The 18,263-nt window shown below is 40.4% G+C and overlaps 1 protein-coding gene across 1 annotated transcript; it reads left to right on the plus strand.

Moving 5' to 3' along the window:
- The first annotated feature begins 373 nt into the window (after window positions 1–373).
- On the plus strand, window positions 374–17,640 carry DNAJC12 (DnaJ heat shock protein family (Hsp40) member C12). The gene is made up of 5 exons (XM_040362161.1): window positions 374–610; window positions 6,884–6,962; window positions 10,436–10,575; window positions 13,839–14,025; window positions 17,357–17,640. The coding sequence occupies exons 1-5, from the start codon at window positions 386–388 to the stop codon at window positions 17,449–17,451; spliced, it is 726 nt and encodes a 241-aa protein (XP_040218095.1). The 5' UTR covers window positions 374–385; the 3' UTR covers window positions 17,452–17,640.
- The last annotated feature ends 623 nt before the right edge of the window (window positions 17,641–18,263 follow it).

The raw sequence follows: 18,263 nt of genomic DNA on the forward strand, positions 1-18,263 counted from the left end.
TAAAATAAAAAAATGCCGCAATTTAGAAATTTGTTTAAAGGTTTAGCATTATAAAACACTTTTTGAAAGGTAAAAAGTGTATTTTATATACAACTATATAGATCCGACAAAAATGAGGGGAAAATTAGGAGGAAAGAGGGACTTTGTTCCAATTCGGGGACAGTCCCTTGAAATCGGGGACAGTTAGGAGCTAGGAACATGTCAATGTCCTAGGTGATTGTGTAAGAAATAATCCTATTTATTTACAAATGTTTAGGGCTTGTTGACCTTTTCAAGTCAATGACCTTCTTTTAGCAATGAGAACAAGTGAATCAGATTGCTGTCATGCAGATAAACAGTAGAAAGAAGCCTACACCTCTTCTTTTTCCTAGGAACTACAACTCCCATGATGCATCAGGAGCACAGCAGCCTCTCCTCTTCTCCTGTGCCAATAGCAAGCAACAAGTGGGGAGCTGCCCATGTACATAAAGGCTTGAGCTGCTCAGCTGTCACAGAAATCAGAGCTTTGCTGCTTCTTCTGCATCAAGAGATGGATGCAATTCTGAAGTGCACTGAAGAGTCTATGGGGCCAGATTATTACACTCTGTTAGGATGTGATGAGCTGTCCACGGTGTGTATGTCCGCTATTCAGCCTGCCTAATGCTTTGTCACAATATATTCCATTGTCCTGTGCAACTTTGCATCTCTTCCTTTATTAGGACATTTGTTTTCAATATTTGGATGCTGCAGATGGGTCTCTTAATTAATTGTACATATTCAGATTGATTTAATTCTACTTTATATAAATAGGGATCACACTAGTATAATGCATCCAATGTACTAAAATAACAGCTTTTATATGAAATCATCGTCATTTAATATGTTTTACAATTCCTGAGTCATCATATATGTCTGGGACCGCACAGTACAGGATAGATTTAATATTCATTTCTGTATGTACGTATTTATATTGTGTTAGTAAATGCCACAATTACCCCATATATTATTTTGGTGGTAATGTATTCCAAATATTCTTTGTAAAAAGGAAAATGTGAAAAAAAGATTTGTTAATTTATTTATACATTTATTCAATTTATTTAAAAAATATATTAAGGGCTAGTCCCACATAATCATAATAAGCTATGTGCAATCAGTTGGCAATCATCTTTGTTATTTGTGATTTGCCTAATATGATCCATTTTGAAATCTGATTGGTTGCTCTGGGTGATTTCACATTGTACATCATCTTTGCTTATTGGTACATCATCTGTGTGTCTGTACTGCCCCATTTTATAACCTAAGCAGACGTACATGGAAATACATAAAAATTGCCGCTTTTTAATGCTAATTTCATATATTTTCTGCAGGTATTATTATAGCTACTATCTCTACATTTCCACCCTAAATAGCTATAATGAGTATATACAGTATTTCTGTCATGTTTGTTATTTTTTACTAGACTGAAGTAATTGCTTTTGCTGAATACGATTTTTAGCTGTCCAGTGACACATGTTATGCATTTGTCTTCTACATTAATCACACAGTATAATTACACTGTTTGCTTTCCTTGACGTCACAGAGGGCTTCATTACTTTGCTAGGCAATGCATACCACCCACTCTGTCACCGAAGAGGCATACAAGATCAGCGCATCAGTAGCACAAGTGGAGACCGTGTTCATCAATTGTTCGTGAGCTAAAAAATCTGCTGTGATTTATCTTTGCACAGTTTTCATACTTTGATGCCTCGTACACACGAACAGTTTTCAGAAAACAGTGAGGACAGCTTTTGGTCGGAAATCCTGGCCGTGTGTATGCCGTGTGTATGCTCCGACGGGAAAACTGACCAAAAACCGGAGGACAATAAAAGAGAACCAGTTCTCTTTTTTCCCGTCGGGAAAACCAACAGACTTTTGCCCGGCGGTTTTTGGCAGTTTTCCTATGGGAAAAACTGCAATGGAGCATACACATGGCCGGGTTTCCCGGCCAAAGCTCCATCACAGTTTTCCTTTTGCTGTCGGGAAAACCGGCTGTGTATAGGGGAAAGACTGAACCGAGCAGGTTCTAGGCTTTCCCCTCGGGATTTCCGACGGGAACTTTTCCCGTCGGAAATTCCGCACGTGTGTACGGGGCATGAGTGTTACCTGTAAAATCGACACTATATTGTCAAAAGTATTGGGACACCTGCCTTTACATTCACATGAACTTTAATGGCATCCCAGTCTTGGTCCATAGGGTTCAATATTGAGTTGGCCCACCCTTTGCAGCTATAACAGCTTCAACTCTTCTGGGAAGGCTGTCCACAAGGTCTATGGGAATGTTTGACCATTCTTCCAGAGGCACATTTGTAAGGTCAGGCACCGATGTTGGACAAGAAAGCCTGGCCTACAGTCTCGAATTCATCCCAAAGGGGTTCTATCTGGTTGAGCTCAGGACTGTGTAGGCCAGTCAAGTTCCTCCATCCCAAACTAGCTCATCCATGTCTTTATGGACCTTGCTTTGTGCACTGGTCCAAATAATTTGATGGAGGGGGGATTATGGCGTGGGGTTGTTTTTTAGGGGTTGGGCTTGGCCCCTTGGAACTCTTAAGCAATTCAAGTCATTTTGGACAATTTCATGCTCCCAACTTTGTGGGAACAGTTCGGGGATGTCCCCTTCCTGTTGCAACATCACTGTGTTGCAATGCAACACATCACCCGGTGCCACTTACTGCCTGACATCAGTGGTTCCTGTAATGTAATCTAATTAAAAAATGTTTGTAGTGCATCCAGCTGTCCCTCTAATTCTACTACTCCAATGAAAGAAAATAATATACTTTAAAATACTTACAGCTTTCTTAGAATTGTTGAAAATGCTATTGTGACTTGCTGTCTGCATAAAGAATTAAGCAGCCAGACAGTATTGGACCCTAATTTATTGCTGGGCATCACGGTAAATCGGGAATAACACGATCTACTATGGCTATAGATGCATCCATGGTTGTCTTTGCATTTTCTACTTTTTACTACAAAACTGACACCTCCCTTGCTTATTGCTTACCTCTCAGGATATACAGTATTCTGATATAAAATCCCTCACAGGAGCATACGTTTATGGCATAAATATACTACAACACCACGGATCAAATTTTTAGCATGTCTACTTGATGACCATTTGAACACTTCGGAAAGGATTTCTCAGGTATCTTTTCTTCCTGAGTTCACTGCTTTGTGAAATTACAATAAAATTGATTGAACACAAAAATGATTTCTCAGATAGGCTCCTTTTCTGTTGTACTTGGAGGAGTCTAGTTTCTTTCTGGTCCATTGATGGACACATGAAGTCTCTCACCTTTAGGTTATGTTGCCACATATAGGAGCATTGGACCCTGGCAAACAAGCTGAAAGCAAACCCAGGATAACATCTCCCACAACCAGCATGCCCCGTTTTTTTTTGCTAGTGTCATAGAAGGGCGGACATCTTTTCTGCTTTTCTGTTAATGGCTAACTTGTTTTGCTAGATCCCTTTTTTCTTTTTCACCTGCTACCAGCTGCTCGGATTTTCGCGAGTACCTGAGGCCTTGCCTCTTTCCCTAAGCTTACACATTGCCTTATCATCACACAGTCACAACATGTCTGATTCCCACTGTATCAGGTGTCCCAGAAACTTCTTCCTGCTTTGCAGGATCAAGATGGAGGGTGTTCCAGTGATCCTCTTTGCTCTAGACTAGCCCACATGGATCTGGTACACCGACCTAGTAAGACTCCTGCCATGTGCTTCATAGGCTCTGCCACACTGTCAGACTCTTCTATCCCAAGGACTGATTTGCTATCCTGCTTCACAATTGTTAGCTTACTGCCATGACTGTTGAAGAACGGGTTCTGAGAGACACAGCTTTCTTTGAGTCTGTCATTCCTAAGAAACTAAAAGACATAGAAACTCAGACATAGAATTCATATTTGACTTGATGTGGGTTTTTTGGATTGATTTTCTCCTTCCTGCAGCAGGGTCTGGACCAGCGTTTGGCACTCAGCTCTAATAAGGGTCAGGTTCTTGCCATTTCTATTATGTTTTAGAGACCACTCTAGACCACTGTAAGATATTTGTACAGAGGGCCTTCCATATAGCTCCCCTGTCCATTCCCCTGTGACTCCATGAGATCTGAATCTGGTGCCCTCTGCACTTTAGACACTGCCCAGGTCCAGGACTTCCTTCTTGCCTAAGGTTGTTTCTGACTTTCACCTCAACCACAGTCCTTCTGTCCCTCTGCCTGTCTTCAGTTTACCAAAAGAAAATTTCCCTCTATTGTCTGGAAGTGGTTCAAAAGCTAGTCATAAATTTGAGTAGTTGCCATTATTGTATAGCTTGCTTACTGGATTTGGTGTGGGGACACTTTGGACGCCTTCAGCTGCCATTGTGCAGTTGCTGGGCTTCTAATGCGTCCCTGCGTCTTTAAGGAGGAATGGGCTCCCTTAAGGCATTCTTGCCCTTAATTTATCCACTGCTACATAGGCTCCATCTTTGAGACTCTAAAATATAAAGGCCAGGACCACACTTTACAGAGAAGCAGCGCAGCTTCTATATATAATTGCAAATGTGTTCAACTAAAAAACTCTGTTTTTTAACGTATATTTTTTATTTTTCTTGCAGGCTAGCTGGTAAGTGTGCTGTAAAATCTTTGTTTTTTTTTGTAAAGTGATTCCACCATCTCTAGGTGGCTCAAGCAGACCATCATCCAGGGATTGCATTCCCCCCTTTTTAGTCAAGGTGCACTCTACTTGATCTAATGAGTGCCCCATGGGCTTTTCAGCATCAAACACCTGTTTCCCAGATTTACAAGTCTGCCACCTGGTATTCTTTTTACACATTCAGAGGAAGGTCTTTCGGGTGGCTCTTTAACTTGATGACTTTAACCTAAAGGTTAAAGACTTCCTGTGTCCCTTAATGGACAGTGAGTACATAAATCTTCATGTGCTCATTAAGATGAGAGTAGAAATCGGTGTTAAAGAGTAGATTAAAAAACATATTTTTAATTTTTTTCTACTTTGCTTATAATATTTTAAAAATCAAATGTTTTCTGCCTTCTAATGTAGCCTCTGATATAGTGGAAATATGAAGGGAATTGGACCTTCTTAACTCTGTTTTATCTCAGAAATCAACAAATTATACAAAGTGGCCACACCAAATTGTATTATGTTACATTCAGGGGTGTGAGATCATTGGGCTTGTGTGCATGATTATAAGCTGCACCCCATTACTTGATATACAAATAAAAAAAACACATGCTTAGTGTGAAAGAGTGGGCATGTTTATTGTTGTGGCTGGGGTGTTGCTAGGGTTGCAAAAGACCTGGGGCCTGTTTGGGAACCATAACTGGAGTAATAAAGTGGCACCTGTAGCGTGGCACGGCGAATGGTGTGGCCAAATTGCCGTAACAATGGGAGGGGCTTAAAGGGGTGTGGTTAACAAAAACAAAAGCCTTCTTGTACCCATAAAATATGTATGTATTGCTGTGCCACAAGCAAGAGTCTCACAGACATATATAAACCTCAGCACAGTCATTTAAAATAAACAAAAATCTTCCATCACATATGATTTGATAGTCAGATATGAAGTCAGATATGAAGATAGTCAGAGAGCTGACATTTTATCTGAGCCGACCTTACAGAAAACCTTGGCAAGAATAGTCAGGGACTACTTAACTACCAGCAACTGTTAAGACAATTAACACTTTGGTGAGAAGCATGTACAATGTAGTGTATATAGTGCAGGAGTGAGAATGTCTTCAGAGCCCCCAAACCTCAGGCTTTACAGCCCCCATCCTCGGTCTTCCGAGCCCCTCTCCAGTTCATCTGCACATTCCCCCTACCCTCCATATTCACAGACCTTACTTCAGAGTTTAAGATCTCTCAGGAATTGTAGAATTCTTTCTCCTGGCTCCAGTGGATGACATCAGCACCCCGCCCCAGGGAAGCATTGCCCGCTCCCATCCGCTCTCAGCTGCAGTAACAGGATCTGTGTGAGTGAGGATTGAGTCACACAGATCCTGTGGCAAGAGCCAGAGAGCGGCAGTGACAGGAACACCTGCAGTGCCTCAGATGTGTCTAATCCTTGGGGTCAGAGCACAGTGGGCCCCATCCCCCTGGGGGCACCATGTGCACTGCACACCTTGCACCCATGGATGATACGCCACTGGTTACATTGTAACAATGATCTGGTGTGTTGACTGAAATCATTGTATTTTATCCAGTTAATAAACTGATGCAGTGAAAACATCCACAGCTATAACTATCTTGCCACAAGTTAATGGTCACTATGGCTAACTATCTATACACTCCTTCAATAGTTCCTTAAAATATAAACATGGAGTTGCTTTAGCCGACCAAGGCCAAAATGATACAGCTGTCCGTTGAACTGCCCTTCTTAGCTACAGTATTTGGAGTTCTGTACTTATAAATTGACATTTAAGAATGAGGAGGAAGAACAAATGAACTTGTTTATTAACAGCGCAAAGAACTGTGTGCACTAATCCATAGAAATCAAAACCTTTTTTTCATTTTTTCTAAGCTGCTTAAAGCTGATTATTGGTTACCGTGGAGTATTGCACAAGGATGCTTTTTTGCAATATACTGTATCTGCTGATAAACTTCTAAAGAAAACAGCAGATGTTGTGCTACGTGTCTATTGCATCTTACACCTGTGTGGTCTGTCATTTCCTGTCCTTTCATTGGCAGGTGAGCAGCTATGACTCAACCAAGGGTTATTTTCCATAAAGGAAAAAATACAAAGAAAATCAATCCTGACAGGTCCCTGGTGCTCCGGGGGAATAACTGACCATTGTCAGGATGAATCTAACAGTACAATAATCTAGAGTAAAATGTGTACACAGAACCACAGCTAGTAAATGTGTGTGTGTTTTTTATGCAGGTTGAACAAATTATTGCTGAATATAAAGTCAGAGCTCTTGAACGCCATCCAGACAAACACCCAGGAAACCAGAAAGCAGGTAAATGTATTTTCCAAATTTCATAACTAGAAAATTATACCTATATATACTCCAGGAAAAATTGAAAAATAAAGTTATGCATTTCAAAAATCTTCTCATCACAAAGCTTTTGTTGGACGTGTCCTCTCCTGCACCCTATAAAACATAAATGAGATTTTGGCACTGATATCTTTGGAATTAAGAAGGATTGATATTCGATGCAGAAGAGTAAAGTGATATGCAAGCAAGAAGTTCAATGTATGTTAAAAATGATTAGTGTGAACATAGTGTTAGGTTTAAAGGGTGGGTTAGTGTGGGGTATTGCTCTGTTTACATGCAGGCATAATGTTAACTTAGGGTTTATGTGAGGTTAGCGTTAGGGTTACGGGGAGGATTAGAGCGAAGTCAGTGTTGAGCTTGGAGGAGGAATAAGTATGAGGGTTATTAGTGTGAGGAATAGTTTTAGGGTTACAGAAAGGATTAATTTGTGGTTAATGTCAGGGTTTTAGGAAGGGTTAGTAGGAGGCTTACATTTTGGGGTTATATGGGGTTGATGTTTGGGTTATAGGAAGGGTTAGTATGAGGCTTACATTTTGGGGTTATATGGGGTTGGTGTTAGGGTTATAGGGAGGGTTAAAATTAGGGTTATAGGGATGGCTAGCTGTATGAAGTGAAGGATAGCTTTAGAGTTATAGGGAGGATTTGTTAGAGTTATGTGGATGGTTAGGGTTAAGAGAAGGAATAGTGTCAGGAGGATATTTAGTTGAGGCATCATTCTCCGTGCCAGGATCTCTGCAGCAAATCTACCAGTAACAAACTACCAGCACTGAAAGCCAATAGATCTTGGAAGAGAGTGATAGAATAGGGACAGTTCTATTTCAATCTGCTTGATCGTTTAATTCCCTAAGAGGTTGTTGGATCATAGAGTTGAGGGCCCCCAATAGACATGTGGGATATGTAGGACATAGCTGGACAGACTGTGGGTAGAGAGTTCCAAAGGATGGGTGAGGCTCTAGAGAAGCCCTGGAGGCGAGCATGAGAGGAGGGGACAGGGGAGCTAGAGAGCAGGTAGAGGAGCAGAGAGGACGGTTTGGGTGATATTTTGAGACAAGATTAGCGATGTAGCTGAAAACAGAGTTGCAAATGACTTTGTATGTTGTTGTTAGTATTTTGAATTTCATTTGTTGGGCAATCAGAAGCCAGTGGAGGGGTTGGCAGAGAGGTGTAGTGGACACTAAGCCCTTGAAATTTTCCACATTTTGTCATGTTACAACCAAAAACATCAATTTATTTTAATGGGATTTTATGTGATAGACCAACACAAAGTGGCACATAATTGTGAAGTAGAAGGAAAATGATACATGGTTTTCATTTTTTTTTTTTTTTACAAATAAAATATCTGAAAAGTGTGGCTTGCATTTGTATTCAGCCCCCTTTACTGTGTTGTATGTTGTGGGGATGCTTTTCTTCAGCAGGGACAGGGAAGCTGGCCAGAGTTGATGGGAAGATGGATGGAGCCAAATGCAATCTTAGAAGAAAACCTGCAAAAGACTTGAGACTGGGGCTGAGGTTCACTGTCCAGCAGGACAATGACCCTAAACATACAGCCAGAGCTACAATGGAATGGTTTAGATCAAAGCATATGAATGTGTTAAAATGGCCCAGTCAAAGTCCAGACCTAAATTAAATTAAGAATCTGTGGCCAGACTTGAAAATTGCTGTTCACAGACGCTCTCCATTCAATCTGACAGAGCTTGAGCTATTTTGCAAAGAAGAATGAACAAACATGTCACTCTCTAGATGTGCAAAGCTAATAGAGACATCCCCAAAAAGACTTGGAGCTGTAATTGCAGCAAAAGGTGGTTCTACAAACTATTGACTCGGAGGGCTGAATTCAAATGCACGTCGTACTTTTCACATATTTATTTGTAAAAAGAATCTGAAACCATTTATTATTTTCCTTCCACTTCACATTTATGAGCCACTCTGTGTTGGTCTATCACATAAAATCCCAATAAAATACATTTATGTTTTTGGTTGTAACATGACAAAATGTGTACATTTCAAGGGGTGTGAATAATTTTTAAGGCACTGTAAATGAGTCTGGCACCAGTATTCATAATAGACTGAAGGGGGGATTTCCAGTGTAAAAGAAGGTCTATGAAATGTCTGTGGATCTTTGGAAATGTCTGCCTGTTAGTGAATGCTGAGCCAAATTTTGTATATAGTAACTGTATTATAAGAAATGACAGAACCTAGTTGTAAAATATATAGATAGTATTTGACATCGCAAAATTCTGTGGCTCCTTAATAACATTCAACCTAGAGTTTACTGTTTTGATGTGGTCAAAAAGCTATTGGAGATACTCTTTCCTTATGTTTCAAAATTAGAGATTCGTTATTCAGTCCCAGCATTCGTCAGTTCATGAAAAAGCGTACTATTAGTAAGAACACAAAGAACAGAGGGATTGGACCTGTATGCCTTAATGAACTCCAGGGAATGGAAATTATGGTAAATAACAAAATTCCCCTTTCTTTCATGTTCATTAAGGGACACAGGATTCAAAGACAATGGGGACATTCAAAATAGTCCAGCTGATGGGTGGGCAACAGTAACAAAACACTAACATGCCCATATACCAAAACAAGACTTTTCCCCCACCCTTCTGGCTGGCATGTGTGGTTAGGGTCTCCCAAGACACTAGGAGGAAGGATTTTCCCAACATCAGAACTGGATTACTGAGCCACCACAAATCCAAGATGCTTTCAGACCAGGTTTTGCAAAGGCCAGCAGATATCCCACCAAGTCGGGTGTCCCTTCATGTCAAAGAGAACTTGTTTGAAGGCTTCAAAAGGTATAGAGGCTCAGGGTTTGCAGTTGAACTGGGAACCTGGCTTTGCTCTGAACTTTGACGTTAAAAGCTTGGGAGTAACAAAAGGATTTTTTTTGGACCTTAGAGGGAGGAGGAGTCTTCCTTGCAAGAGGCTTGGCTTCTGCTGGGGCATATGAACACTTTCACCCAGAGTCAAAATCCTTCTGTAGCCCTCAGTACAGCCCAATTGTCTCCTAATCCTGCATCCCGTAATAAGCGAAAAATTAAGTTTAAATTAGTCTTGAGCATAATGTTGGTTTTCTGGTTTGCAAAGGGATTTTGAAGTACCATGCAGTGTTTACTGAATTACAGAAAATGATACTTTATGTAACTGTTCTTAATATAAAACAGGCAGATATTATAGGCAAGGCTGACCTATATTTAGGTAAATCATACCCTCATGCAGACCCCAAATCCTTTGGTTTAATTTTTAATTAAAGAAATATAGTAAAATGTATGCAAAATTTTCCTTATTATTGACTGTCAATGCAAAATTGTGGTGAGCCATAGGATTGGCCATCACCATTTAACTGTGATATTTCTGCCATAAATTACCTTTTGACCCTAAATCCTAATTCATGTTGACAATTGAATCTCTGAACACACATTGTTACATTGCAGTTGAAGAGTTTCAAAAACTCCAGCAAGCCAAAGAAACCTTAACAAATGAAGAAAGTCGCGCTCATTACGATTACTGGAGACGGAGCAAAATCTTGATCCCATTTACGCAATGGGAAGCTTTACAGGATTCTCTAAAAATGGTAAGTTTTTCTAAGTATGATAGTGTAGGGGCCCTGCTCTAAGCTTGAATGTTACTAATTATGTTTAGTGTGATTTGAAGCTAAGCTGTAGGCAGTTTGTATGTTTATATATTTCTGGACTCTGCTGAATCCCCTAAACTCAGTTGGTGATTGCTTCTGTCTGTTACTTTTGAGGGGGTTCCATTAACCAAAGTGGGAAAGATAATCACTGAGTTATAAATATTTTTCTGAACTAACCAATCTCTGACATCTTTGTTCAGTGGTATGGATTAAGGAGAGAACCACAGAAAATCAATGGCAGCATACATATGGTAGTATGCTGCAATATTGGCACCAGGAAAATTTAAAATTGTATCAAATACTTACCGGAATTTTTCTTTCCTGGTGCCAATCCATAGCAGCATGCTACCACATGTATGAAGACATGTTGGTGCCAGGGAAATAGTTTTATTGACCTTACCAAAGTGTTATTTCTCACCAGGGTTTCTGCCTAGAGAGGATATCAGTAAAAAAGTGTGCCTTCTATTTGGACCTTTCCTGATTGGGGGCATGTACTGAAGGCTCAATGGCTTTAGCTGCCCTGCTGGAGGGGGTATATTCAGAGAGAGAAAATGGCAAGAATGAAGCATCTTTTTGTTGAAGAATTGGGCAGAAGGGCTGGGTAGAAGCAACTGCTGGACAATGCAAGAAGAATTAATTGTTCATAAATCAAGGTAACTTTGACTGCTATCACAGACAGAGCCAAGGGCCAAATTCATAGAGAGATTCAATGCAAATTAAAGGGGTTGTAAAGGATTTTTTTTTACCTAAATAGCTTCCTTTACCTTAGTGCAGTCCTCCGTCACTTACTTCATCCTTCAATTTTGGTTTTAAATGGCCTTATTTCTTCTGAGAAATCCTCACTTCCTGTTCTTCTGTCTGTAACTCACCACCGTAATGCGAGGCTTTCTTCCTGGTGTGGAGAAAGCCTCTTGATGGAGGAGGGGGCGAGCAGGCAAGTCAGTACACTCTCTACTTTGCAGATAGAGAAAGGAGCTGTGTGTTAGTGGGCGTCCTGACACTCCTGCTCGCCCCCTCCCCCCTCAAGAGGCTTTTCCACACCAGGAAGAAAGTTTTGCATTACTGTGGTGAGTTACAGACAGAACGGGGAAGTGAGGATTTCTCAGAAGAAATAAGGACATTTAAAAGCAAAATTGAAGGATGAGGTAAGTAAAGGGGGACTGCACTAAGGTAAAGGAAGATATTTAGGGGGGAAAAAAATATGTCCTTTACAACCCCTTTAAGGAAGACTGTGATTGCTGTTACAGGGGACCACCTCACCATTACCCCAAGAGGAGAGGTGCGATGCTTTTTTCTGAATAATTTTCATTTATAGAACAGCAGTTTTAAAAGACTGTAACCATACATGTACCTGCACTGTATCAGTGGCTTTGTTAGGTCTGGATTTTATTTTAAAGGCATGCTTGCGTGCTGGTGGGTGTGTGTAATATGACCCGGAGAACGCTGAGACTTGATTGGAGGAAAGCTTTCCTTTGGCATTGGAGTGTGTTTTGACCGTATAGCGCGCTATTGTGCAAGAATTTGTTTCAATAGAATTAGGTGGTTTCAAAACATTTTCTCTTTGAACCTAGCAAATAAACATTTCCTAATCCAAACTTTGTAGTAGAATGCAGATGAGTTGTTGCTCTGTAGTAACCCTCTTTATACTTCTGTAACATCTGTTTCTTTACTTTGGCATAGTTTGACGTCAGTCACTTAATGGAATTCAGTCTAATAATGTGCTATTATTGAAATTAGCACTAAAACTGTTGTGACAGTTTTGATCTCTGTTAAAGTACATTTTTCAGACAAGTTCAGATTAAGACAAAAATGCAGAGTAATTATTTCTCTACTTGATTGTTAACCATCATACGATTGTATCGGATGATAACATTTGGTTGTATGATTACAGCATCAGTAGGCGTATGTGGCCTTTAACCCAAGTGGCGGGATCAACATGCTGAACGTACAGGTCATTGACATATGGTTACATGTACAAAGCATGGGTCAGGTCAGGAAGACAAATCACTATCCTGGTCACTGGAAGCCTATAGAATTTCCCAATGCTTATACCTAGTGACATTATGGCTGCACACAATGTTTAATGGTTCTGCCACTACTCAATATTAATTCTCTGACCTGGCTTTTTGAAGTTTTCTGCCAGAATAATTTTATTTATCACCCATTCTCTATATGCCCTTGAAAAGTCCTCTTGCTACAAAAACCTTTCTCTTGTGTATGTTGTGGGATGTGGGTATATTAGCATGGTACCTTCCCTCTCTATTTATGAGGGTTTAATATTAATGGACCAGTCCCAAGAAGATGTGTAGTTAGTGACTGGTATTTTTTTAAATACTGGCTTTCACATTGATACCTAAAAGGGGTTTGGAACATATTTTTCTTTTTTAAATCAGATAATTTTTATTGAAAACAAACACAAAAACAAAAAACACAATTTTTTTCCAATTCACTATACAAAACAAAACCAATAATGGTGAGGACACTTAGGTACCAGTGTGAAATCACCGTAAGGTCTAATCTGTCATTTGTTCAAATAGTAATATATATTAACACTACATTCAGATACAAATATATAATAGTAAAATAAGGCAACTGTGGATGTAGAGCTTTGATCTCCTTGCATGTCATGAGTGTCCTCCATATAACATTCTTTCCCCTTCTGCACCCAGGCCTAACATGGTCCATGGGCAGAGCAGGGTACCACCATACCCTAACTAACGGGGTGGAACATATTTTACATGTTCTATTGGAAGACTATACTGTAGATGTATTAAAGGGGAACTAAACCCCCAGAATTAGTTAATTCCACCTTCCAGACATGTGGCGGTTACATCCCTCACTGGCTGCTATCACGGTTTGCCTGACCCCCTTCTGGGTGCCAGGTTTTTGGCCTCTTGATTGGCCGGTGGGTGAGTGGCATCATCCTGTGCATGCACACAGGAGTAAGTCATTCCAGCACAGAACGAGTGTGCCAGGAATGCATGCTGAGCTGCACAAGCACAGCTAAGTGTACATTCAATAGAAGATGGTGAGCAGGCAGGTACGTTTTTGATATTACAGAAGACAGATTGCATGTCTTTTCTGCAATAATTGCTGCCTGCTCACAGATTTTAATACTTACGTTTTGTTGCACTTAAAATCAACACAACAATTGTATACGGTTTGATGATATATTAGTAAATTCTGTGTATGTATGTTTTTAGTCAATGCATTGGACCGTGAAGAACAAGAAGGAAGCGATGCTGGAGGCTCCATACAAGCCTTCAGGTGGAGCACAAGATGACATTATAAATGATGCGGAAGAAAAGAATAACCCACTCCGCAATGAGGATTACATATTGGAGGAACCTCAGGAAAATATTGATTTACTGTCACCTAAAAGTCCTGAAGGTAACACAAGAATTAGTGGCTATTGATCTGTTGTGATGAAGCTCTTAAATGTTAAAGTAGATCTTTAAGCAAAAATGTTTTCATTTTGGATACAGTAAGTGAAGGTTATAACTCATGTCAGTTATTTTTTCCATCTGTGTCCTATTGGGGAGATTTACCTTTACTTCCTGTTCCACACCCAGGAAGTTGAAATTCCTGCAAATTAAAGGAATCCCTTGGGGTCACCAGAACCATTTTCCCCATTGTAAGATTTCCTCTCTATTACTTTTCTGAGGATTTTCTTCTACTTAAATTTTCAATGATAATGGTAAACAAGATAAAGATATAGTGAATCTCCCTAACAGGGGCAGAGGTAGCATTAAAAATCTGACAGGTATTCTAATACCTCTCCACTCACATTTTGCCTCTGTACAGAGAGACAGAAAAATGGAAAATTGTGTCAAACACTTATGCCCCATACACGCGATCGGTTTTCTTGTTGGAAAACGTCTGATGAGAGCTTTTGGTCGGGAATCCTGACCATGTGTATGCTCCATCAGACTTTTTCCAATGGAAAAACTGCTGGAAAAAGATAGCGAGCAGGATCTCTTTTTTTCCTGTCAGGAAAAAAACTGATCAGTATTTCCGATTGTGTGTACAAATCCCGACCCGCAAAATTCCTACGCATGCTTGGAAACAATTCGACGCATGCTCAGAAGCATTGAACTTAATTTTCTTGGCTCGTCGTAGTCTTTTACATCACCGCGTTCTTGGCAGTCAAAAGTTCACCGAACTTTTGTGTGACCGTGTGTATGCAAGGCAGGCTTGAGAGGAATTCTGTCTGAAAAACCATCCAACTTTTTCCGACGGGAAAACCGATTGTGTGTACAGGACTCCATGAATGCTATCAGGTAAAAAAAGTATTTTTCATCTTACCGACACCAACATGGCAATGTACAAGTGATAAAAAAAACAAGTTAAACAATGGGGGGTCATGATGCATATTCAAATCTTATTAACAATAGACATGGAGGTCTGGAATGTCTTCCTCCCAAACTCCAATGAGAGCCTCTGGGTCCACCTGGTAGTGCCACAGTAAGGTGTGCTGTGATGACCAACTCTCCGCCTTGCAGATGGTCTCCAAGGACACTCTAGTTTGCACTGCCCATGTAATAAAGCTAGATCTAGTGGAATGAGCGTTTATCGCTGCTGGAGGGTCTCTCCCAGCCGCTCTGTACTCCTTCTAGATGATCTGGACTATCCAGGTTGATAAAGTTCTGGCTGTGGCCTCTTTCCCCTTGGATTTGCCAGTTGGGACAATGAACAATCTTTCTGAGGCCCTAAATGAGGAGGTGGCTCAGGGCTAGATGCCCAGGACTTTTGGGACATCCAACTCCTGTTATAGATCAGGATCTGTTTCTGCTAGGAAGGACGGCAGGACCCATTCCTTGGTGAGGTGAAAGAAACAAAGTGTTGAAGGAATCTAAGCATGACTCTAACCAGAAAAAACACCACCAGAGCATACAGTTATTATGGGCATAAAAAATAATGTTTTTTTAAATGATGTTCCACAGGGAACAGTTTTCTGTCAGTAAAAACAAAAACCAGTGCGTGTGGCACCCTTAGAAAGCCAAACATAGATAACAAAATAAGAAAAAGTGTAGCTGCCCATTTAAAGATCAAAATCAACACCTTCCAGTATTGAAAAAAACGTGATAAGAAAGGATGACACTCGCTTAAGTATAGTGACATCAATCTTAAATAGCCATTCATAAAAATAAAAATAAATCATAGTTTGTTATAACATTTTGCAAACCGATGGGCGCTGATAAGGCGGCACCGATAAGGCAGCACTGATGAAGTGGCACTGGTGGGCACTATTAGGTGGCACTGATAGGTTGTACTGATGGGTGGCACTGGTGCTCAAGGAATAGGTGTACACTCACTAGAGGTGTTTGACCCCTTGTTACAGGAAGGTCAAAAAGTGCTTATGTCACCCATCTGGTATCCTTATGCACGTCAAAAATAACTAAATTTCTTTTTATTTAGTTTTTTTTGTGGTGTAGGGTCAAAGCAATAGCACACAATTTTACAGCAAAACTACACATTGTTTTACTATTTTTGAGGCAGTTTTCCTTTGATACCATAAAAAAAATCAGAAGATATCCATTAATATTTACCAACAAACTAAGGTCCAATTTCCAACCAAAAAAAAGTTTTAATTTACCTAGGGTACCATACAGACACACACATTTTCAGTTGGAGAGCTAGGGGAAGTCTCAATGGAATATCAATATGGTAAACACCATACTCATGTTCCATCGAGATCTCTGTACTCTAGTCTGTCTGCCAGGAGGACAGATGGGACTTGTAGTACAATAATTCACAGATTTCTGTAAATTAATGTCATGACTGTTTGATTTGGGCAGCCATGTAGATTTCAAAAGTGACAGCTGCTGTGGGGGAGAGGAACCCCCGAACACTGTCATGGGGGGGGGGGGGGAGAGAGGGGGTATAAAATTATGCAAAAGATTATCCAAAACACTCCTATTTTTCCCCAAGGATCCATAATATCTAGAATTTTTTAACAAATGAAAGGCAAGGGGATCAGTCACCTTAAAGTGGATGTAAACCCTCTCTCATTCTTTCTAAACTACTGCCATAGTGGTTAACTATACGGATATACATGCCTCCTGCATGTATCCTTACCTGTCAAATGTCTCCCCTCTGTCTGTTATGAGAACCAAAAAACTGCAGATTCTTTGGGTGGGTCTGTTGTCTGGAGCTCTGTGGGTGGAGTCATGATGTCAGTAGACTCCCCACCCACCTCCACACTGCCCTTGTCAACATGCATTTTCTCCTGTGTATTTCTTACACTGAACTTTTGCTTTTAACATCCAGTCAAAACCCATAAAGATCACCACATGACTTCAGCATGCCCAATAATGCTGAAGTGTAGAGCAGCCAATCCTAGGAGAGCTGGAGAAGAAAGGAGGAGGGGATCTGAAGTACACAGAATGTCTCTCTCAGGCGGAGATATGTAAATCGCCTGTCACTCACAGCAAGGGGGAGAAACTGACTCCTATTTCTCTGTTTGTCAGTTTTTATCTCACTGAAAAAAAGAGGACTGCTCAAAGCTGGATTAACTCTCCATTGTAGCAAGACTGGGCACAGATGACATGAAATCTTATACTGTACAAGGTGCAAGCCTTAATTAAAAATATATTTTTCGGGTTTACATCCACTTTAATGTGGCATACATCAGAGTTATATTTTATGATCTTAAATACAGCATTGGTATGATTTTGGCAATTTTGATTCTTTAACAACCATTTATCTCGTTTGAATGTAGGAAGTCCAGACATGACATACTGTCTCCTGCGCTTCCGCTGGTCGGCCGAGGCTCCATCTGACCTACTTCGAAAATTCAGAAATTATGAAATATAAGATCCTTCCTCTAAAGTATTCCAGTGCTCTTTCCATGACATGCTTTTTCTTACTGTGTATAGTGTATAATGTAAGCCTTATTTTTCTATTTACTCCATACTACCTAGAAGTATTTTATTACAAGTCATCTCTTTGTACACAAATTACATATTAAAGCGGAGGGTTCACCCTAAAAAAAAAAAAAAAAAATTCTACCATGCCATCCAGCATACTAGCGCGAGCTACAGTATGCCTTTATTTTATTTTTTTGCGCCGTACTCACAGTTTAATCCCGTAGTTAAGTTTCAGACTCCCCGCGAGGAGTAGGCGTTCCTATGCAGAGGGGAACATGATTGACGGCCGGCTATGGCGCGTCACGCTTCCCGAAAATAGCCTAAATAGGACTTGGCTCTTCACGGCGTCTGCACAGTCAGCTCCTAGTCTGTGCGCAGGCGCCGTATAGCGCCGTGAAGAGCCGAGTCCTACTCCGGCTATTTTCGGGAAGCGTGACGCGCCATAGCCGGCCGTCAATCATGTTCCCCCTCTGCATAGAAACGCCTATTCCCCGCGGAGAGTCTGAAACTTAACTACGGGATTAAACTGAGTACGGCGCAAAATATAAAAATAAAGGCATACTGTAGCTCACGCTAGTATGCTGGATTTCATGGTAGAAACTTGTTTTTTAGGGTGAACCACCGCTTTAATGTCACTTTAACATAGTAAAAGTTCATTTTCTATGTAAAATGGTCTTTGTTCCAGTATTTAATGAAATGTTGCATGTTGTTTCCGATTAATGTTATTTTTGTATGGTTTACATTTTTTTGTCAATAAAT

This window comes from Rana temporaria, chromosome 8, assembly GCF_905171775.1.
Source record: "Rana temporaria chromosome 8, aRanTem1.1, whole genome shotgun sequence".
In the NCBI taxonomy this organism is placed as follows: domain Eukaryota; kingdom Metazoa; phylum Chordata; class Amphibia; order Anura; family Ranidae; genus Rana; species Rana temporaria.

Excerpts from the sequence above, each read along its gene's own strand:
- DNAJC12 (XM_040362161.1), top strand. The coding sequence starts at position 386 with ATGATGCATCAGGAGCACAGCAGCCTCTCCTCTTCTCCTGTGCCAATA. Across the intron at positions 10,576-13,838 it reads TACAGGATTCTCTAAAAATG|TCAATGCATTGGACCGTGAA; the intron begins GTAAGTTTTTCT and ends GTATGTTTTTAG. Across the intron at positions 14,026-17,356 it reads GTCACCTAAAAGTCCTGAAG|GAAGTCCAGACATGACATAC; the intron begins GTAACACAAGAA and ends GTTTGAATGTAG.